Raw genomic sequence first — 24,088 nt, 5'->3', positions numbered from 1 at the left:
TGCCAATCAAGGGAACATAATATTGTCCTAAGTATTCTACCCTAAAGATTTCAGCAAGGGTTCAATTCATAAAATGTGGGAGATCAATCAATAAAATATAATAACAACTAATAGGCCTCTGCAATGCTTTGGATACAATTGAAAGGAAGGGTTTTGCAGTATCTGGGTGAATAAAGATAGCAATTCATTAAATCAATCTCAACCATTTCCAGAAGCCACATGAACTTGAATTATATATGTGAAGAATAAAGTAAAATAATAAAAGGTGCTTTCCATCAATGTACTGTTATTCTGTAATTTTAGTTAATTTAAAATGATAATCCAACCCTTGATCCTTGTTCTCATAAAGCAGCATTTCTCAACCTTGGCAGCTTGAAGATGTGCGGACTTCAATTCCCAGAATTCCCAGCCAACACAGCTGGGAGTTGAAGTCCACACATCTTCAAGCTGTCAAAGTTGAGAAACACTGTGATAAGATGGGGGAGGGGACTTCTCCCTCATCATTTTCTCTATGCCATGCATGATTTTATATATTTTAGTCATGTATTTACCTGGTTGCCTTTTTTTTCCAAGTTAGAGACTTAATTTCCATTGGGGTTGCTCTTCTAGATTTTTTTTTCTCATCACTATGATATTCTTTTTCTAATGTGGCATCCAGAATGATACCACATTCCGGATGTTGATGTTCCACATGTTAGCAGTTTTATTTTCCATATTTTTCTAATGATGTCTAAGGTGGATTTTTTTTTCTTTCTTTCACATTTTTCATTCACTGAATTGATATCTACATTAATCTATAACAGGGGTAGGCAACCTCGGCTCTTTTATGACGCGTGGACTTCAACTCCCAGAATTCCTGAGTCAGCTGACTCAGGAATTCTGGGAGTTGAAGTCCACGAGTCAAAAAAGAGCCGAGGTTGCCTACCCTTGATCTATGATCTTAAGATCTTGGTTAGTTTCAGGAGAATTTTCCTGACAGTGAGAATGATTAATTAGTGGAACGGATTGCCTTCAGAAGTTTTGGATGCTCCATTGCTGGGGTTTTTTAAGAAGAGATTGGACCACCGTTTATCTGGAATGGTGAAGGATCTCCTGCTTAGTCAGGATGTTGGATTAGGTCCTTCAAAGTGCCTTCCAACTCAGTTATTCTGTATTCATGATGAAGCTAATTGAATTGGCTATGAAGGTGAAATTGATTACTTTCATTAAGGAAAATAACTTTGTCTAGCTTTGTTTCTACCTGGAAACCAGTCTTGGACTTTTTGCTTGAAATTGAAAGAAATGAAACTAATTTTGGGAATCATCATAGGCTGAGAAACATGGGGTTAGAAGGGCAATTCTCCAAAGCATCTGAAGAGGACAAGAGCCAATGGATGAAAACTAATTAAGGAGAGAACCAATCTAGAGCTAAGGAGAAATTTCCTGACAGCTAGAACAATTGATCCCCCTTCATGGATTACTGCCTTGTCGTGGCGAAGGGGCTTGCGTAATTTAATGAAGCTATGAGCTATGCCATGCAGGGCCACCCAAGACGGAAAGGTCATAGCAGAGAGTTCTGACAAAATGTGATCCACCGGAGAAGGAAATGGCAACCCACTCCAGTATCTTTGCCATGAAAACCCCATGGACAGTACCAAAAGGCAAAAAGATATGACGCTGGAAGATGAGCCCCTCAGGTCGGAAGGCGTCCAATATGCTAATTGGGAAGAGCAGAGGGCTAGTACTAGTAGCGCCAGAAAGCATGAAGCGACTGGGCCAAAGCCCAGAGGAGCATGCAGTTGTGGGGTTGGTTAATGCTACAAGAACCCTCACTTTGCGTTTGTCAACCAATTTTTAACAGAGTTAATTATTCTTGCCTTCTTAAGAAAATTAATTTTAATAGGTTTTTAACTCACAATTTTAACTCTAACATTTTAATTTTGTATATACTGTTCTGTATTTTGATGTTTTATTTTACACCGCCCAGTGTTCCTCTTTGAGGAAGATGGGTGGTTTAGAAATATAAATAAACAAATAAATAAACTTCCAAAGCTCTAAATGGATCCAATAATTCTAAAGCTATTGGTTTAACTATAAGAGTCATATTAGAAGTTTGTTACAATAAGATAACTAAGGATTGTATGCATACCAGAACATTGAGGTATCATTTTAACAGATAGTTCCCATGTGAGACGATGCTGAAAATGTACTATGCCATGTACAATCCATGAAAATTAAGGCATTCATACATACAAGCCAATAATTATTTGGATTGTGCAATTGAAAGGATTCCCATGCATTTTGGACACATTGAAGTTCTACATAGTATATTGTAAGGCTAGAGAATCAGAGTTTAGTCCCGATGGCTGCCTGCCCCAGCCTGCCATTGGAAGTAACTGCTTTCTTTTGCTAATTGTAGGGTTAGACCTTCTTGCACACCATTATATCAAGCCATTACCCATAATGCTTTTAGAGAACAAGTGTGTGTCTATCATTAATTTATTCTTTGAAAGTACATTACTGTACTTACTACTGCTTACATTCCATATGGCACCAATATTGATTTTTGATAATGCAGAAAGCAGCTTTGTAGCTATGCAATTGTACAGCATCCTATTGATTTTTCTTTTTCCAATGAAAAAAGGTATTCCATATAACTGCAGTTACAGAAAAGGAAGGAGAATCTATTCTCATATATGTTAAATATATTTAAAATGTCTCCTACAAACTAAGTATCATCAAATTCAACAGGCGTAAAACCTTTCACAGACTGTTTTACCATTGCTGGCAATGGGGTGGCCGCGGCTCCTTCATGATGCATCTGGCCCCCAGGCCAGCAGTTTGACACCCCTGTTATAGAGGAATAAAATATTGAGGTGGCTATTCTTCAGAATTCATGCATTATCCATTTTTCAATTGCCTCACTTTCTCCAATATCATTATAGTATTACTTTTAATGTTACTCAACAAAGCTTCCTTTCTTTCTCAGCTGTAAATATTGATTCTGGGATTTATTTCTGGAAGAATATGAGAAAATAGGCATAACCCTTGCTTCAAAGTAATTAAATGTGTAGATTCTTGGCTGTTCCTGAAGATGGACGTCAATTTTATTCATTTTGTCTCTCTTATATCTACCCAAGTATTTGCATTTTTATAAATAAATAAATACATGTGCTACAGAACACTATTGACTATTAAATCATGACCGGAATAATATTTTGAGAAAAGGTAAACTGTTTATTCAACAGGATGAGTCTGTACCCAACCAGTGGTTTGATCTACATGGCATTATAGCATACATAACATAGGATCCAATCAGATACTCTAACTGAATGGACTTTTTTTTAAAATCATACATTACAGAGACAATATTCATAAGAGGGACAACAATCATTATATAGGGCAGCCAACCAGAAGTTTCCTAGAGTTTTCTGGCAACAACAAGAAGCAGCCACTCAGAAGCAAACTGGATTCAGGAGGCCTATCGCCATACTATGAAAAATGCAGCACTGATAATATAGTCCAAAATATCAGATTTTCCAAAAAAAGGGGGAATTGTTTAGTCTAAAAAAAGAAAAGTGCACAGTCCTTATATTATTAAAGAATCTTTAACATTTACATAGTTTGCTTATGACGGTTTTTGTATATCAATAATATAAGGGCAGGTGGAATTGCTTCTAAGTCAGCACCATAACATAGTTCACTTGGCTGAATAAAAAGAGTGTCTTCACAAGTTACAAGATAAGAGAAAAGCTAGGAGAAGAAATAAGTCATTTCCCTCACTGTTACCTAAAGTAGCTCCAATTAAGTGTGACATATATTTATGGGAAGAGTCAGTTACTTTGCCTTGGTGGACAGCATCAAGGCCATCGCTCCTAGTTCTTTCGTTAAAAATGTGTTGTCTTGCATTTTCTTCATACAATTTCTATAAATTGGACAAATCACATCCTCTTTTCCTTGGAATGGGGCAACTCGCCACAGCCAATTCACCACAGCCAACTCTCTGTGGGACAACTTAACCATTCAACTTAATTATTTAAAATATTTTTTAAAAAATAACTTTTTAAAATTAACATTTCATTTTGTCCCTCCTTCTCCATCCTTTCTTTAATGATTCTATTCCACCATTTCTTTGATATTAGTGTAACTCTTGTCCCACAGTGAGTTGTCTTGTGGCGAGTTGGCCAGGCAAGTTGGTCATGGTGAGTTGGTCGTGGTGAATTGCCATAGACCCTCTTTTCCTAGCTTCCCATATGTAATGTCTGGATTTGATTGAATGTCAGCCAACAGGAATATTCTCATTATTTTTCACTAAGGACATAATTATTTAGCTACAGGGATATTCTCAACAGAAATAGCATCTTTCTTATCAAATAACATTGGTGGGGGGGGGGTCTACAGAATTGGTCAGTAAAAAGAAATTTTATTTTCCCCCCCCTTTAAAAGTGAGTTAACATGTGTTCCCCCACCCCTTTCTCTTATGCACATACACACCAACACATTTTCTTCCCATTTGTACTTGCATGCATTTTACATTCTCCCTTGAAATCTTTGTTGGGTTGGGTCAAGCCATGCCCAAATGTGTCTGAAAACACAGAGATGAATCTATCAAGAATTTCCCTTGTGCAGGGCAGTCAGGAAACGGCACTTCTGCAGAACAAAATATGTTTAAGAGAGAAATTGCTGCTAGCTGAAGCCTATGCAACAGAGAGACAAGAATTTCCTATCAGGAAGTATGGTTACTTCATCAGATTCATTCCAAGTCTTGTTATTTAAAACTACAAAGAGTTGGACAAAGGACTTTTTCACAATTCCTAATGTTCAACACCAATTTGACAAGATGGAATAGTTTTTTTTCCTTTAAAATTAAAGACAGTCCTTGTTCTTATAAGAAAATGGAAGAAACTGTACAAGAGATATTTTGATATGTCCATCTCCCAAGCACATTTAATCCAAAGATTTGTTCTGGTGCTCAAAAGGCACTTAAAGAGTTTTAAAAAACCCCACTAACAACCAATAAAAAATAGAAACAAAAATAATTTAATAAAATTATTGTATAGTATAATGTAGTCTATCTTTAAGGAGAAAAGTAAACCTTTAGATAATTCTTCGGCTCTTGTCATTTTCAAAACTTTGTGTAACACGCACAAATGTAATCTCCATAAAGCAAAGTAAGAAAAAATATTACTGGCAATGAAAATAGAAGTGTTTGCCAAATGGCTCTCTCTTCCCCACCTGTCCCACTTTGCAATATCCAACCTATGCAAAAACTACATTTGTTGGTTCATTACTACCACAAATGGAATATTTGTTGTCATAATGAACTAGGGGCTGTTCATATATGCTAAGGAAGGCTCAGGGACATGTAGGTGACTTGGGAGGGGGAATTAAAAGAATTTCATAAATGAAAAACTAGCACGGTTAACTAATCATGGCATTACAAATGCCTACTACATTAGCAGACATATAGATAAACACCATTTATCATTATAATATTATATCGAGGAACAATATTAGAATAACTACATACATTCCTTTTACACTATATATGAGAAGGTCAAAGTTCCTTCAGGATTGGAGGTTGTTCTCATTTTTACTGATGCATTTCTAATATACTAAATTAACTATTAAGTGCAAGGATTTGGAGTCACAGGGCCGCAATTAAAATTGAGCATGAAGAAGAAACATTACAGTTCAGCAGATATTTTTCATACTGGAAGCAAGTACAGCAATATATAAACAGGCTAGAACAGGCAAGGGGCAAATTCATGAAATGAAGCATGTTCACAGATGAGACACTGAAAATGAGATTCACACAATGTCATAGAGGAAAAGGTTATTTCATAAAATATGTCCCTCTTCTAAGCAATTTCTGAAAACAGAGAGTATTAGGAATCAGAGGATAAATATGAAGGTATTTTCCTCTTTGGCAAAATGGATTGCTTATAAATTAAATTTTGTCAGAAAGCGTACCATGAGTTAAAGTGCAGCAAGGCAAATTCAAGGTCTCCAGTTACTCAGAAGTCACTAAAATTGACCTCTAATGAGAAATGGAAAATATTTATTTTTGTTTCAAGATATGGCCATTGCAAAATAAATTCAACAGATATCAAGCAGTGGAACATGCGGATTTAACAGTGTGTGCAGTTTCAGTAAGATGTATCAGTGTTAAAAATATAAGTGTACTGATTGAAAGTAGACAAAACTGTCCTAGTTGAAGGGCTGGTATTAGAAACATCTGATCATAAATGCTGATTTTTAAAAAGCAGCAAGTAGAGCAGAGGTGTCAAACTGCCAGCCCGCGGGCCAGTTGCATCATACGGATGCCGCGCCTACCTCAGCTCCGGCAATGCAAAAAACGTCACGACACATCACGTGACACGGCGACTTTGACAGTCGTGAAGTAGACCCTTGAATTCAGTGAAAGGGGGAAAAAAGGCAAGCATGCAAATTGCTAGAATTCCTGGTTGTTTTGTTTTGCTTTCTTTTTTGCCTATATTAAAGTATAGAGACAAATTTTATTTCTGTAAGCCCCAAATCACTGTATATTGTTACATAGTACAGTAGAGAAAGTGCAAAATGTCATCAGTTCAGATATATTCCCAGCTCAATCAAATATGGATCATGCTGTTCATGCAAGGGGATATGGCCCAGGAATCCCCTTATATACTGCTAAGGAACTTTAAAGAACTAAAACTTTATTAAAACCCTCCTTGCCTGGTTTAATCCAGATTAAAACAGATTTTTTTTTCTCCAGAGGAATCATTAGCAAAAGGGAGATGAGAGAATAAAATATTTCAACCACTATATAAGGTAGCCTATTTATTTATTATCAACCATAGGTTACTTCAAAGTCCTCGTCTGCTCTGAAAACAGTGGGAGTTGAGTTTCTTTTGTACATATATAATACTGTGCTACAACATGAAGTACATACAAAACATCCTAGATTTCCCTTTTGTATAAGGGGAAATTGTACCACTTTTTACTGTTTGCATCCTTATCTGGAGTACTTCTTCAACCAGAAAATAACAAGTTTCCATATTCCAATGAAGCAGTCCTTAAGAGATGAATTTGAAGACAGAAATCCACCCATCTACAAGAACCAAATTGATCATCACCAAACCAATTCAGTATTTCCAAGACAACTAGTGTTTCTTTTCATTCGTAACTCTAAAGCCAAATTGCACTGATACGAAAATTCAGTTCACGAACTGATCAATAGTCTATTGCTTGATGTATAGTTGCTGTGTAATTCACACACACAGGCAAAAACACACTCTAGCAGATATCTAAAGGTGAGGTAAGTCTATTAAATTGTTACTGGGCTACATAAAGTTTCATATATATATTTCTAGACATACTTGAATATTCCAGTGGTAATTACATAAGATGACAATGGGTAGTACCAAATATTTTCAGCAATGTTGTTATATGTGTAAATCCTTAAACCACTTCTACAATCTCAAGTATCATCTTTTTTTACAAGAGTCACGTTTTCCATGTCTTTTCTTCTAATGACATCATTTGTACAATCATGCTGCTTCCTTTTCAAAAGAAATGAAGATCAGAATGATCCATCATTTTCCCAAAGAATTCTCCTTTGGGAGAGTGATAGCTACATTGTGCCAGATTTATCTGAAGAACTGTTTGGAAAGAGCTTCTCTGTGGGTGTCACTGCAGGACTCCCCATTCCTGAGCTGCTACTGCTACTTGATCGATGTTGGACAACAGGTCTGATGGGACGCATTGGTGGGGGTCTCAGCTGAGCTCCTGCAAGCCGGGCTGAGAGAGCAGGTTTAAATGTCGTCATCATTTCAGTGGTTGAGCTGCTGCTCCGCCTCATAGCTGCATCAGGGTCTCTGATCATGATGGTATGGAGGGGACTGGCAGGTTCAGAATTGACCGAACCAATTTGTGGGTTCTTCATTGGTTCAAGAGTGTCCAGGACAACATCAGGGGCTTGTTTCACAGTATTTTGCCTTTCGAGCTCACGCAGCTCATTCAGGGCTGTGCTCATGGTCTTTTCAATGTCCTGTAAACACAGAAATACAAACAGAATGTGACCATTCCTTGAATTAGACGACGATCTAGTTTCCTTTCTTATTTACTTTAGGCAGAAGGTTTGATACAGATGGAACAATGACTCAAGAAAGAATTTGCATGTTAACTGATGACAGTAATCAAGTCTCTCCTTGTCTGTGAACTACAGCGTACAAATTTCACACTCATACAATGGTCTAGTGCAAAGGTCTCCAACCTTTTGGGCACCAGGGACCGGTTTCGTGGAGAGAGGTTTTTCCACCGACCGGAGGGTGCATGGTTTTGTGTGCTGCCTGCATCCCATGGATGGGGCTTTGCTTGTTTGTGCGGTTGCTGGCATGTTGCGGCCTGGCATGGTCCACAGACCAGGGGTTGGGGACCTCTGGTCTAGTGCAACCCTCCTCCAGGCTGGTTCTCTAGCTGAGAATTGTAGGAGCCGAAGCCCAAGAGACCTGAAGGGCAGAGTTCACTACACTGAGACACACTGAGAATGTGAAAAGATATTTTTGGATCCCATTTTGTAGATAACTTTCAAAATTTCTAAATAAAAAATATGACATTTTAGATATAACCCAATTAAAAACATCAAAAAAGAAAACAGTGGAACTGATAAACAAGTAGATGCAATATACAAATGGATGTGAGCTCTTTAAACTATAACTTAATTTCCACTACGCAATTCCACTTCTTTCAGTTTTGGTATGGCAGAATACCAGGTCAGACATTCTGAGATGGTACTGCCACCTTTCTTACCTAGTTAATATTTATTGTCTCCTCGTGTATCCTCTTTGGATGGAAGGTGTTTAGCTTGCTGTGTGTTTTCATCTTACATGAAGCTTTCTCTTTTATTATTTATTATTATTTTATCCAAATTTATACAGCCACCCATGTCACACAAGATAACTCTCTGGGTGGCATACAATAAAGCCAACAATGAAAGCAAGAGTATAAAAATGAATTAAAACAATTAAATAATTAACATAATTTTTTTAAAAAACAAGGTTGTGAGAGGGGTAATAAAATGCCATACACAGTGGAACCAGCACTGGGCTATCTACTACCAGGAAACCCCCATTTTGAGGGCTTTTCAGGTGGCCATAACCTTTGGGCTGACCTCATCTTGGGGGTGGGGAATGTTCCAGAGGCAGATACCAGAGCAGAATAGGCTTGTCTCCTGGGTCCTGTCAGATGGAACGTTTTAGCAGACAAGACCTGCAATATGCATCTCCCAGTAGAAGTACCAGGTAGAAGTAATTGGGGAGAGGTGTTCCTTGTCACTGGAGCCTAACTAACCGCCACTAAGAGGGGAAGAGGACAGGGGAGTGAAACACGGACAAAAGAAATGAGAGTGAGGAAGACATAAATAAATGGATAAAAACATGATAAGTCTTTGCCAAGGTACCCAGCTACACCACTTTCTGAAGCATATGGATAGGGCTACAGCAATCTATGCATTCATCATGTCCTATTTCAATGGCTACAAGGCACAGTAATTGGTTGCTACCCTTGAACAATAATAAGGGCTGCCCTTTTACAGTGTCCAAAAACCACAGCTGGTACAAATTATTGGAGCCAGATTGCTTTCTTGTGTGCATTTTATGAGCCATGGTATACCAATTTTAAATCAACTGCACTGGCTTCTAATTACTTTCATTTATGAGTGATTTTTCCTCCTGGTTCCTGATGTGCTGTTTCGTCCTGGGAGTGGGGGCAGCTGTTCCTGGGAGGGATGAGTGAAGAATGCAGAGAGTGCATGCCAAGAGTGTATATTCCCAGCAAGGGAATCACCCATGGTGCAAAGGTCATCCCAGCTGCCCAGCTAAAGCAAGCAGGCACCTCGATTGGGCAGCTGCAATATAGGAAGACATCAGAGGCAGATGATCATAACTTCAGTGACGATGGAAAAGGCGTCAATTCCCACTGCACAGAAGATAATGGGAAACCACTCCTACATTTTTACCAAGAAGAACCAGACGGATAGAAAATATAAAATCACTGACAATATACTGCCAGATGATGCTACCAAGGAAAAAGATCTTTCAGAATACTAATGGGTGTTTAGGACATGGCAATGGCAAACCACTTCTAAAAAAGCTTGGGAAGAAAACTGCAGGGACAAGTCCAGGCAGTCCCCAGGAGTCAAAACTGACCTGCAGGCACAACAAAACCAAATATTAATATAGAAATAGGGATGAGCAGAATAGCATGGTCTGTTCCTGATAGGGTGATTTGTCAACTTTGGGGCCAGATCAAAACAGGAACACTACAATCTACATTCTATTCTTAGAAAAGAATGAAGTGCACAGACTGATCCATTCCAGAGAATACCAGAATTTCATGCAAATGAATCAATGGATGTTCTGCTGGCAACTAGGAAAATATTACTTTGTCATGCCTGCAATATCCTCAGCACACCCCTTCTGCCCCATTTAGTAGACCACAAATTGGATAGATAGATAGATATGTATATGTGTGTATTTAAAGAAAGTTTTTGTGTTTTTGTATGAGTATAAACACATAGATACATATATATACATCATATATGTATACATAGATACATATACATACATCATATACTGTATATACATATATACACATATATATACATATATACACATCATATATATACACATCATATATATATATATATATATATATATATATATATATATATATATATATATATATATATATATATATATATATATATATATATATATATATATATATATATATATATGATGTGTATATATGCACGCACACACATACACTATATATATAAAAATCAGGATTAGATTTGACAGATAAACTTTGACAGCAACTTATGAATAATGGATTGCATCACTTTCAACAGATAAAACCAACATATAGCACCACTTAAAAAATTCAGACTTGAATTGTGACTGACGCTGTTTATTAAGGAAAACTCTACTGTGCATAGATATATAGTGACGGCTTTTTGTTATGCGATTCTTTCGTCTGTCCTCATTCTTCTCATATTTCATTAAATTCTAACACTGTGATTTGTCCTACCCCGCATCTCATTTTGTACACCCTGAGTCCTCTTACCTATATTCAATTTATTCTAAAGAGACTTTTGCTTGTACGATACATTTTTTTAACCCTACCAATCATTCTGGCTAGACTTTATAATTAAAATACTAAAGTGATAAGATTGCTTCTACCTTTTACGATCAATAATGAAAGAACAAGCAGTCAAACAATATGGCATAGATTAGCATTTGGTAGAGCAACGGTGAAGAGCTTGGGAAAGATATTACGATGCCATGATGGATTTATATGTTTATGAAAACTGGGATAGTGCAAGCCATAGTATTCCCTCTGGCATTCTAGGGAAGCGAAAAGTGAACTTTGAAGAAGCAGGATAAGGAGAATATTGATGCTTTTGAACCTTAGTGTTGAAAAAGACTCCTAAAGATATTATGGACAGCCAAAAAAACAAACAAATGGATTGAACAATTCCTCTTGAGGCAAAAATGACCAGGCTCACATTACCATACTTTGGACACATTATGCAAAGACTTATGTAGCTCTCTGAAGAAGGTGGAAGGAAAGAGAAGCAGACAATGACAAGCGGCAGGATAGATTAATAATAATAATAATAATAATAATAATAATAATAATAATAATAATAATAATAATAATAATAATAATAATAATAATAATAATAATAAAGTTGGAAGGGACCTTGGAGGTCACAGCAGAAAAGAATGCACCATTGGAAGACCCGAAAGTTAGGAGCAGGCAGTCAGATAGGAAGTGTGTCTCTGTATTAGAGTCAACACTAACTTGTTAGCACATAATCAGTCAATCATTCTGGTCATTCTTTTCTGCAACTCTCCAGTTCTATAGTTCACTTCCTGGGGCCAAAATGGAACTCCAAATGCAGTGTATCGTACATTTCTATAATGACATTACAGATTGGCAGTTTTATTTTTAGCCCCCTCCCGAACTGTTCCTGCCATGGAACTGGTATCTTTGCCCTGTGCTTTTTTTGTTTAACAGCTGTTGCACACTAGGTTGACATTTACACCTAGCTCAAACATCCCTTTCCTGAACAGTCTTTACTAAACCATAACCCACAAATGTATGTGATATTTAACTATGTGTATGTCACAATGAATCACTATTCTCATTTCTGTAATATTCACTTGAACAAAATGCTCAAGATACGTTTTATATAATTTTGGGAAAGGTCATTGGTAGGACTGGCCTTTTAGAATAGTTTTATGAATCCATCCCTATGTAGGCTTGCTGAGAATGAAATGCTGCCAACCTTAGCAGAATTTATTTTCAAGACTATGCATGATCTGCACCCTAGAATAGTTGAATTCAGTGAAATGCTATACGCGATTTAGAATATCAGGTTGCGCTCCCTGTTCACCGCCCTGAGTCCTTCGGGAGAAGGGCGGTATAAAAATTTAATTAATTAAATAAATAAATAAAATAAATATCAGTGAGAAACTATTAAAAATGCCAATTTAACTAAGATAGTCTAATTCCGATCTTCCTAAACCTTTTGGGCTCCAAAGAATTGTGAATCAAAAAATGCCAGGGTGGGATTCATTAGGATGATCTGCTCTCCAGAAATTATTATGCATTTATACAGAAATTAATATGGAAGCTCTCTTTTCACATTTCTTTTCAATTATATTTTTGTTTTTCTCTACTGTTCACAGTTCTTAGCTAACCATTTGTTACTCTGCTCCTTTTCTTTAACATTATAGCACTTCCTTCCCATGTATATTTTAGTACTTTTTCCTGCTAATTAATAAAAGGCTCTTTATGTCATGTTTTATTATAAAGATAAGAAGTTAGAAGAATCACCCCTTTCTCTGGAGTTGTACTACCTTGTTACAGAATTTTGAAACGCTTGGTTTGTAATTGCTTCTCAGCTTGCTTCCCTGCTAACTTTAGAAGAAGCAGCCTACACAAACAATTACCAATTTTTGTTTAAACGATTTTTAGAGCTTTGGAAAGTGTCCTAGTTGTATGCATGAAATGCTTACTGCTGTGTAAATTAAATGGGGGAAAAGCTCCCTTTTCCCTATAAAAAGAAAATGGCACTTAGTACTAAGACTAAATCCAGTGGTCTACAAATCACCAGAGGCTTTGTTTAAAAAAAATGCAACAGCACTATCCATTAGGTTTTCTGTAGTGGGAAATGTCATAGTACTAAGCAAAAAGCTAGGAAGTGAGAGCCTAATCAATCAACAACCCACACAAAAAAGGTTGAAAGATGTCAGCCTGAAAATCAACAGGTCCATGCAGCTAAAAGAAAAGAGACACTCAGCTGAACCTGCACATATACGGCCATTTATTCTATGTTTAGTCCATAAATTCTACTAAATTCTACTAAAAGGCTTACTTGCTATTTCAGATTTTTAAAAGCCCTCAGCAAAGATTATTTCTCTCTGCCATTTATCCTCCTGAATGTAAATCAGCAATCTTCTGATATATAAAGAAAAATGTTTGAGTTAGAAAACCTTTTGACCACGATATATCTGCACAGCCTGTTGGTTGATTGTTTTTCACATATGCGATAGAGAGAATATCCTTTGTGTTTGGCCCAATTCTAGGTGACTTCATGGAGATATTGTACTTTCTTCAGAGAGGTTTTTTAAAAAAAAACAAAAACAAAAAACTCCCAAACTGCCGGCCCATGGGCCGGATGTGTTACATGGATGCCACTTCCACCCCAACTCCGGCAAGGGGAAAAAAGTCGTGATACATCACGACATGTCACGTGACACAGCGAGTTTGACACCCCTGGTCTAACCTATAGAACTGGCATTTTCTGATTCAAATCAGGATCAAATCAGTCCATCCAAATATTAACCAGGAGCACAGACACACTTGCCTGCTGCTCACACAAGTGGGGATGCATGCACTTGTCTGCCACTTGCCCATACCTTCCGAGACCCAGTTCAAAACACCCGCAAGCCCAGTAGTGGGCTACAGCCCAGAGGTTGGGGACCCCTGTCATAAGTAATGAACAGACTGATGTTGGAAAATTCTTGATGCACATCCTTTGAGTTCAGAAACAAATAACCCTTAAACCAAGCCATTACAGATTTAATTTTTTGAAATGCATTCCAAAATATCTGATGTGTCTTAACATTTCTATAACATGCAGTTTCTACAGAACCCTCTTCTTACCTCTGCCAGTGCTTCAGTTTCTAGTGATTTCTGGTCGCCAAGACTACTATGCCGAGTTGAGCTACAAGTAGACCTCAGCTGATGGCCATCACTCAATGTCTTTCTATCTGGATAATTGATACTGCCAGAACTTCCAAACGTTGCCATCCTACGTTTTTCTGGACTTTCGATCCTGCCTCTGTTCAACGGCAGCAGGTGAGGGCTGCTAGGACACGCTGCTGCTCGAGGAGGAGTATCTATTCCTGGACCAAAACCTCTTGGGGGGCTATGTGTGTCACCCCCACTTCGACGGCGAGGGATTGCTGCTCCATCAGATCTTAACCTCACCCTGGAAAATAAGACCAACAATGCTTGTGAAATCATTGCTGCATATTCAGCTAAATGTTCATAGCTGTTCCATAGAGGGGGTTGTAGCGACTGCCTTGAAATGTCAAGTTGAAGAATCAAACCTCTGATTCTTCCTATGTGGGCTAGTACAGAGCTCTCCCTTACATTCTTTAACATCTGGATATTTGAAACTGCTGGGATATCTTCTATTATTTCAAAGGTAATGGGTCATCAGTAAACAGGTAATGCACATTTCTTATCCTGACCTATGCTGATTTTTTTTACTCACTATCTAGGCTCTTAGGGAACAGATGGGATGAAAGAAGCTTAGACTGATTTTCAAAAAAACAAAAGTTACTGTTTGACCAGAAATTGTCTGGTTTATTATCAGCTGCAGGTTAGCTACAGAGGAACTCACACTTCTTCTGAAAGAACAGGTCTGTAATCTGGAAATTCTGTCTTCATGGCTTCTGCTTGTTAATCAGATAGAGTCCATGATCAGGGATGTCTTCACTCCACTCTGTCTGGTGTGCCAGTGCTACTATTATGTGGAACAGAGATCCCTGGCCATATGAATCTTGCCCTTGTTACTTCCAAGCTGCATTCCTGCCATAAGCTCTAAGAGTGGTTCCTTCTGAAGATAAATTGAAATTTCTGCTAGTATATGATAGGTTAGCTAATGACTGCAAGAGGCAGGAACTGTTTTAACAGAATTACACCTGTACTGTGGGCACTGCATTGGTTGCCTTTTTTTTCCAGGTATAGTTCAAAGTTCTGGTTATGGTCTACAAATGCCTGCAGGGACTGGTACAGGCTACTTTTGGAACATACAGTCTGTTCTTAGAAGATTTCTTCTTCTTCTTTTTTTTACCCTCCATGATCAAATCAGGATGACATGCCTCATATCCCTGCCTCTGAAGAAGTTACAATATGAGAGCGAAGAAGAAACAAGTCTTTTCAATGGCTGCTATAGCGTTATAGAATGGCTTGAACCCTGTGGCTCAACCTCTTGCCTTTACAAAACAATGGCTACTATAATTCTTCACTACATTTTTGGAATTTAATGTTTTTGCAGGTGCTAATAGTTTTAATAATGTTTATTGTGATAGTTTTTTAAAAAAAATATTTGTGTTGCTGACACTATAATAAGCAACCTAGAGTCTATTGATTTGTAGTGGGCATAGTGAAATAAATCAATATACATGCTTCTTCCAGGTTAAACGTGACATTAACTGTGCAAGTCATCTCACAACTTTTCTACAATCTATGCATTCAGATTGTCTTGCCTGTAGCCAGAAAAGAATGGGGAAGAGAGATAATTGTATCCCAATGAGAATTTATTTATTTATTTATTTATTTTACCGTCCCATTACTCCTCCAAATCCATAGTCTGGGATATGATCTGTTGGAGACTGAATGTCATTCTTTGATGAGGCTTTATCATCCAGCAGAGGTCCACTGCTTGCTTCACTATCTGCCTTCTGACTAAGGCTGTCGGAAAAGGCATCATCCCTGTGAACAACAGAAACCTCTGTTAGGCTGGGCTTATTGCTTCATACCTAAGGAGGGAAAAACTTATTAATTTGTGCCAGCAGGTTGGTAAAATACCGATGGATGTACTGTGGTTAACCTGTGCAATAAACAGTTAAGAGAACTAGGTAGGTCTAGCCTAGGGGTAGGCAACCTTGGCTCTTTTATGACTCATGGACTTCAACTCCCAGAATTCCTGAGTCAGCTATGCTGACTCAGGAATTCTGGGAGTTGAAGTCCATGAGTCATAAAAGAGCCGAGGTTGCCTACCCCTGGGCTAGCCTAACAAAGAGAAGGATAAGGGGTAACATAAGGTCTTCCAGTACTTGAAAGGCTGTCACAGATAAGAGGGGATCAACTTATTCTCTAAGGCACCAGAAAGCAGGACAAAAAGTGGAATGGGTGGAACTCATTAAAAGAGTGGTCCAATCTGTAAGTAAGAAGAAATTTCCTGACAGTGAGAACAATGAATCAATGGACAATGCTATGATTCTAGTTGATTATTTGGAGATATATCAGTGATTTCAGAAAAGTTTGGGTTTCTACCCTGTTGCCCGCTCATGTCTGAAAACTTTACATAAATCCCTGTGCACAGTATACAGGTTTAAACGTAGTTTTCTTTTTCACCTCATCCGTAAGTCTCCTCTTTTCTTATGGCTGGATGCCAACAATGTTTACATACTGTGTCTTATAGGATTGGAGCATTGTTAAGGAAAATCTTCCTTAGCTCTTTCAAAGAAAAGGCTTCCACAGCTGTCATTACACAAATATTTTTCATATTTCAGTGAATGATGCTTTTTCTAAAAAAAAAAAAAGATTCAACTGGCTGTATCATACTAACAAACCCTGTTTTAAATATTAAGAGGGTTAGCAGTCAACAATGGAACCATTTGTCAACAATGTGTCCACACAGATCATCTGAATCACAAGCATTTTGGGAGGGATAACTGAGGATCAAGTGATGAAATAGATGACGAAATGATGTTGCAATGACTCATACAGGAAATGCTGGGGTTTGTGTTCTGACATCCTAACACACAGTTTGTCATTTCTCATCTTCACAATTAGTAGCCCATGCCTAGGATCTGTACATGTGTGTGTGTGTGGGGGGGGGGGGAAATAACACAGAGCCTTCAAGCTTCATTGAATTTCAACTCCACTGAGCCCCAGCCAACCCAGCTTCCAAAACGGGAAATTTGCTTTAGAACTTCTTGTTACATAATTAGAATTCTTGCCTACAAAATTAGAAGAAATTCTGAAGAGCAGAGAGCAGAAATTATATTTGGTCCTGACGACATGTTATATTTCATTACCACTTGAGTATGTGATCCTATCTGGTTACTCTAGGTATCAGAATATATCAGATTTGATGCCATCGGATCACGGTAATAATCTAGAAAAATATAAAGACCTGAGCTTTACATTAAGTTCTAATTCCGTCACGTGGGCATAACAATTTCCATGAAGGTTTTGGAATCTAAAACTATCCATTGCGATGCAAATAAAAAAGATGGCCTGGCCCTAGAGGCTTTCAGTTTGCCGACGCAGCCGCCATGGATGTCTAGAAGGTGAGCTCCATCTTCCGCATACACATACACACACAATAAAGCAGTAAAGCCTCCAGTGAGAATATTATCTCTACCTCTATTGATTTTCTCTTTCTTTCTTTCTTTCTTTCTTTCTTTCTTTCTTTCTTTCTTTCTTTTCTTCTTTCTTTTCTTCCTTCCTTCCTCCCTCCCTCCCTCCCTCCCTCCCTCCCTTGGTGAAGGCTAAGGGGAAGAGGGATGCCTCCAGGTCTGCACTAGCTTAAGCCACCTATTTTACCTCTTTTAAAAACTCTTTACCAATTTTTTATAATTTGAAAGGCATCCAGAAGCAAAATGGACAGCATACAAACAAACACATTTCCTCAAGCCTTGGCTCTAGCCACTCCAATTAGTCCCCTTTTCCTCCTCCTGTTAGAAATAGCAGAAACAGCAATATTTTCCTTTATTACTAGAGGCAGTTGCAACAGTAAAAAATACACATTGAAACATTAAAACAAATGAAAAATATTAATTTATTAATCTGTATAATTGCCCAGTCTCACTTGTTGAGAAGCGCAGTTTTACAAAATGAATAAATTCATGAAAATTGGCTACATCCATTTGCCTTTGGAATGCCTCTGAAAGAAAGCATGGTACAGCCATCAGACTGGATAAATTCTCTAATTTTACCCCCAATCTTATTTTTAAAGACAAAGGGACAGGAAAGCAACTGTCTTTAAGATGATGCAGGGAGGGTACTAGCTATTCATACTAGATGGCATTTAAATGAAAAGCATCTAAAAATTAATTCTAAAATTTTTAAAAGTATTGTAGTTACAAAACAGATGTGAAAATATCCTGTAGGATAATTGTTTTCTCTAGACTTTTTTGTTCTATTTTTTGAGTAGGTTGATTTGTACTGAAAACCACTTGAAGTATACTAATGCTGATACTAATTACTTTTATAACTTGCAGATATATTTGTCCCAGATATATTTTTGTTATTTTCAGATAAAGCTCGCTGTACCTAACATCAAACCTTTTAAATCCTCTTTTAACAAAACACAATGTAGTCTATAACTTTAGTGCTTCTGAATGAACCTTTATTGTCAAAATACAACCACGTATACATTGAGATTGGCTGAGCCTCCCTTTGTGCCCCCCACCACAACTCACAGTGACAACAAATCCACCATCTTGTTACACCATGTGAGCTAATTGCACAACTGCTGCTAGTTCTGATCTTTTATATTTGCATATCTATATACTACTAAAATTCTCAGGTCTGTTTGATTGAAACCTTCAGCTGGGTAAAACTGCAAGGTATAGGGCAACACTTATTGAACCATGGTAACTCAATGGGCTAATTTACAGACTTATGTTGGAATGAAGTTTAGGAAAGTTGTGGCTGCTTAGGGCATACCATGCTTTCTGACTACACTTCCCAGAAACCCCTAGGTTGTATAGCATAAGGGGAGATGGGCCAGCCAAACCCCCACTCTCTTTGCCACCTCTATGTGGCATCTGCACTCTATTGGATTGGCTGCTTTGGAACTGAAGCCAAAATTTGAAATCTCTTAAAAGTGGTGGGTGGGTGAGGGAAGGACAAGGGAGCAAGTCAAATATCTGATGGCAAGATAAAGCTAGCTAGATACACTCGTGGTCAACAGGTGAGCCCTCTTCCTCCTTGGAGGGAATAAGTCCTTGGGATACATGGGATGGGGAGAGGAACAATTTTCCTTGTGGTCCACAGCTCTCTTTGTTCTTCCCCCCAGCAAACTGGCAAGCAGTTCTGCAGGTCAGTCAAGGAGGGAGAAGGAGTGATTTACAAGCTCCCTGCCAGCTTCCCACAAATAATGTCAATGGGGAAGCTCACAAGAAGTGACTCCCATTCCCACTGTCTCAAAGGTGCATTTTCAAGAGGCAACTGGACTTTGTTTTTCTTTGAAGACGTTCCACTTCATGCAAGAAGCTTCGGAGCTGAAGGAGCTTTTTGGATGAGAAGCGAAACGCCTTCAAGAAAAACAAGAAAGTCCAGTTGCTTCTTGAAAAAGCAACTTGGAGACAACCATGATCTGGATGACTGAGAATCTCCATAGACAGCCCACTCCCACTGCTTTTTTTGCCCACCCATGGTCACTCTGCTTTTTTGTTTAGGTAAGGATGACCTAATGGGTCCCAGATTGTCTAGTAGTTCAAGAAGTGAGATAGTTGCTTTGCCTGAAATGCAGCTTATAGCAAACAAACATGTAAATGTTGGGGAGAAAGATAAGGAAAGAAGAAAATCAACATATAAAATCACAGTAATAGCTCAACTCAAGCAAAAGTCATAAATGATATATCAATTTCCCATTTTCCTTAGAAGAGCAACAACAGTACCTCATATAGTCCATCTTTTTTACTGAATACAAACTGCTGTACTGTAAAATTTTTACTTACATGTCTTGTACCACAATATATTGATGTGGTATGAGGCCGTCTATGCCATTATGGCGACCTTCCCACCAGTCTTCTGATGCCCGATGGTACAAGAGAAGAGAAGCTCCTTTTTTGAAGGATAACTCACGTGGGGATCGCCCAGTATAGTCAAACTTGGCAATAGCTTCAATCTGTTCCACTTCTACAAAGTTGGGTGAACAGCAGTAGAAGAAAGATCCAATTACAGAAAATTGATTAAAACTCACTATAGTTTGTTTAATGCAGTAAGGTATTCCTGCAATAGCATGAATGTTTCTTATCTAAAGATATTTCTGTGAAAGATACTTTTGCTACTTTCCCTAGGAAATAGAATATTGTCATCTTAACGTTAAGGTACCATTATAGTAACTTAAGTGCAAGTGTGAAAGAAGGAAAGGGTAATAGCTGACAGATGGGACAAGATACCCTATATTTTGATAAATGGGAGGGGGGAATCTTAGAGATGCCAGGAAGTATGAAGTTAGCTTAAATCCCTCAAGAGACAAAGTTGTGATTTGACCCCAACTTGGCAGCACATAATTAACCAAATCAAACATTACTTCTGGTGAATTTCTAACAAAACCTGTTTATCGGAAGCAAAAATGGGAGAAGCGTATGTATTCTCTTTCAGACTATCTCTTTTTAAAAGCTATAGTCTATTTCCAGCCAAAAGTAGCTTAAAAATGAAAAATACTTAGGTTTATGAGTTTACCTCTATTGATGCCATTAGACCTAGCCTCCAAAATATATCTCCATAGCCAGAAGAAATTTACACAGGATATCCAATGCTAGCAATAAACAGTTTGATGTACTAGGTATTATTACCTTTTTAATAAACTCCTGGCTGTCTGCCATTCAAACCAGAATGCTGAATAACATGAACCTTAATCAGATCCAGTAGAACAATTTTAATGTTCTTGTCTAATTAAAGGCAGAAAGCAATTCAGAAACAGATTTCATAAATTACCATCTTGGTACAGTAATATTGAGAAAGAGCCCTCAATCTAGATTAGCTTTGTCTCTACATTTTCTGTTAAAATGCTCTTTAACATCAGCTAGACATAATGGGGATTGTAACCCTGAATGTATGAAGAGCAGCATCTGGGAAAGGTTATCTTACACCACGTGCCTTTGTGTGATTCAAATGAAACAACATTTAGTAGTAATATATAGTCTCAAGATGGCTTCCAAAAATAGCCACACAATCTAGATAAAATATCTAAGTCCTCATCAGTACACTGAACCAGATATGTGGAATTAGACTCAGAGGGGTTATATAAATTCTTAAAATAAAACAGCTCTTCCTCTCCATGCTTGTGTTATGGTTAATCATCCAGAAACTCCAATCAAAACTATTAACATAACCATTCAGGCATAAAATTGCCTAAATGGAAGTTTCCTTGCTTCAACTTTTTCAGTCAAGAAAGGCTGTTTGTCACCAACACTGAAAAATGAAGGTGGACATCACCCTGCTCCTTTCAAACATTCATCTTCAATTAGCTGACTTATCCTTTTCTCCTCTTATGCCCTTAGTTCCAACAAACAATTATGTCAATTTTCCCATAACATGTACTGGTAAAGTACTGGATTTGGATATTTGCATCACTAAAGAGAAAGAATTATTGGAACTAAAAGCCATAAAAACAAATGAAACAGAGGCATGCTAAGTTTAAGTAAAATACAGGGCTCTGTAACAAGGTTCCCTAAATTACAAAATAAGCCAAGATTTGCTTCTAGGCATATTACTTAACAACGGTGTCCAAATCAATGTGTGTGAGGGGGGATGTGATCAAATAGCTATACTAAATGTGCAGATACAGAAAAAATGTGTTCTGAAAGTTAGCATAAAAAAGTAAATGGACATATTACATGAATTGAGGGAATAGAACTGTATTCCTCAGGTTTTTGTCATTTAATCTTATATAAATTTTTCAACTTAAAATAATTCTTCTGAGGCAGGGAAAGATGTGCCAAAAAATGTTTAATTGATACCAGTATATTATTATTTCCCACTCTGTTCAATGATGTGAGGGGAGATGACCTAACGCAGCAGCTTTATGTAGGTATTAAAAAGGAGGAAAGAGAAGGTAGAACCTGAGGCACCCAACAGAGCAAGGACCTAAGGGCTTTATTGCTCCAGCACTAGCTGGAACCAGCCTTGGAGAAAGCAGAACCACCACAAAATGGCGCTCTATATTCCAACTCTCTCAACTGATCGATGGGTTTGAAGGCCACTGAGAGATCAAGAAGAGCCAGGATATATTCATGAAACCTATTTCAAAGTTAGCACAGATCATTGACAAGTGCAGCCAAAGCCAACTCAATGCTATACCTCAGTTTGAAGTCTGAGTGAAAAGGGTTAGGAAAATCTGCATTTCCCAGGACCCTTAAAACTGGATACCAACTACCTTCTCAATATTCTTTCCTAAAAAAAAAAAAGAAGGTTGGAGACTCTAGAACAAATTGTCCCCATCACTTGAATCCAAGGATGCCTCACGAGAGCCAACTCCTCTCTCAAAGAGGCATTTATTACTACATGGACCTACTTGTATGCCCCCCTCTGGAAACCATAACTAATTCTGAGGGACATGAATCTAATGTACAGGCGTCTCATCCCAACAATATGTCCATGGCTGTCATGGTGGCCATAAAGTCCTGTGCTATCTTCAAGTTTGCCAATTCTCCTAAAGTTCTCAAGACCATAGGTTTGGGGAATGTCATCACCATACTAGTATTATGGACATAATTATGATAATAACCCTCACTACCTTTATATCATAGTTCAAATAAATCCAGGAAACAAAGGATTAGACTGTACAGTTACAGTATGTTTGACCGAGAAATCTTATACTTATGAACTGACACACAGTTTCAAAATGCTGTCAGTTATATCTTTCCCTACATTTAAAGATTGTTTTTCATCCTTTTCTTCCTGGGAAACATATTAAAAACTGGAAATATAAGTTGTAGATATCCTCGATACTCAAGACTTTTTTTCAAAAAACATTTTCCCATTTCCTTTTCTTACCATAAAACTGGAACTACATAAAATAACAATCAAACTGGAGGCGTCACTTTCATGTCAAGTAGAAGAACAGAATTTTAACTTATTAAACAGGCTGTCAGAATAACTTCCATATAGCCTTGGAATGTAATTGTGACAGCAGTGGAAAACTCCCATGGGCCTACTTCAATTACACATATTTCAAGGCATTTTATTAGTTCCTACTGGCAGTCTCAAACAGAGAGAGACATCCTCCCCTGCAAACAGCCCTATGTTAATCTAGGGAAATTAGGTTAGTTATTAAATGCACATTAGCATTACACCATGTAAATGTTGGTAGCTTTTCGTAGACACAATTGTCCATGGCTTGTTTCTACACTCACCTTCATCACTGGTGTGTGGCTCTGTGCCATTGTCATGATCTCCTTCATCAATAGTGCCCGGTTCACTGTGTGGGCTGTCACTGGAATCAAAAGTGGGATAAATAAATGCACTGAGGTTTTTAAAATGGGGATAGAAGGGAAAAGAGATGTGAACTCCTTACTAACAAGTAAATGCAGGAAACTACAATTTGCACTGAACAATTTCAGAATTGCAAAATTGGAACACCTCAAGACTTTATAAAAAAAATCTGCAATACTGGTCTGCATACCCATGAGAATGTTTTTATTTTAAGAAATATTCAAAAGAATATCTTAAATAAATATGAATCGTACTAGGATTAGTTTGCAATACCATTTTACCTTCAGCAAATCTCCTACTACATTTCTACTTCCATTGCACCTGCATTGTTGAATAAATATCCTGCTGTTTACAGCTCCTCCTATCATTCTTTCTCCACATAGAAAGAGGAGCCCACTTGAACAGTTTTCTTTGTAGCAACACAACAACGATGATGGGTGGCACTACCAGTAGCCAAATATAATACCATCTTGCCCATTATGCTTCACTAGAAATGACACAAACATTGGCATAGTTGGGTGAGTTCTGAAAATGCCAGACAGCTCTGTTTATGCTGTCATGACTTAATTGCCATGGGGGAAAA

The 24,088-nt window shown here is 37.8% G+C and overlaps 1 protein-coding gene across 1 annotated transcript in view; it reads right to left on the bottom strand.

Annotated features, from left to right (window-relative positions):
* Positions 1-3,244: 3,244 nt before the first annotated feature.
* Positions 3,245-24,088, bottom strand: part of SRGAP3 (SLIT-ROBO Rho GTPase activating protein 3) — a 207,545-nt gene continuing 186,701 nt past the window's right edge. The window contains exons 18-22 of the mRNA XM_081318099.1: positions 23,427-23,506; positions 20,022-20,202; positions 15,889-16,038; positions 14,200-14,527; positions 3,245-8,011 (exon numbers count right to left, since the gene is read on the bottom strand). Coding sequence (XP_081174225.1) covers positions 7,595-8,011; positions 14,200-14,527; positions 15,889-16,038; positions 20,022-20,202; positions 23,427-23,506 — 1,156 coding nt within the window. The 3' untranslated portion in view covers positions 3,245-7,594. The remainder of the gene's footprint in view (positions 8,012-14,199; positions 14,528-15,888; positions 16,039-20,021; positions 20,203-23,426; positions 23,507-24,088) is intronic.

Source organism: Vipera berus (assembly GCF_964194415.1).
Source record: "Vipera berus genome assembly, chromosome: 2".
Taxonomy (NCBI): Eukaryota; Metazoa; Chordata; class Lepidosauria; order Squamata; family Viperidae; genus Vipera; species Vipera berus.
The sequence above is the reverse complement of the archived record's forward strand: the minus strand, read 5'-3'. Positions and strand labels throughout refer to the sequence as shown.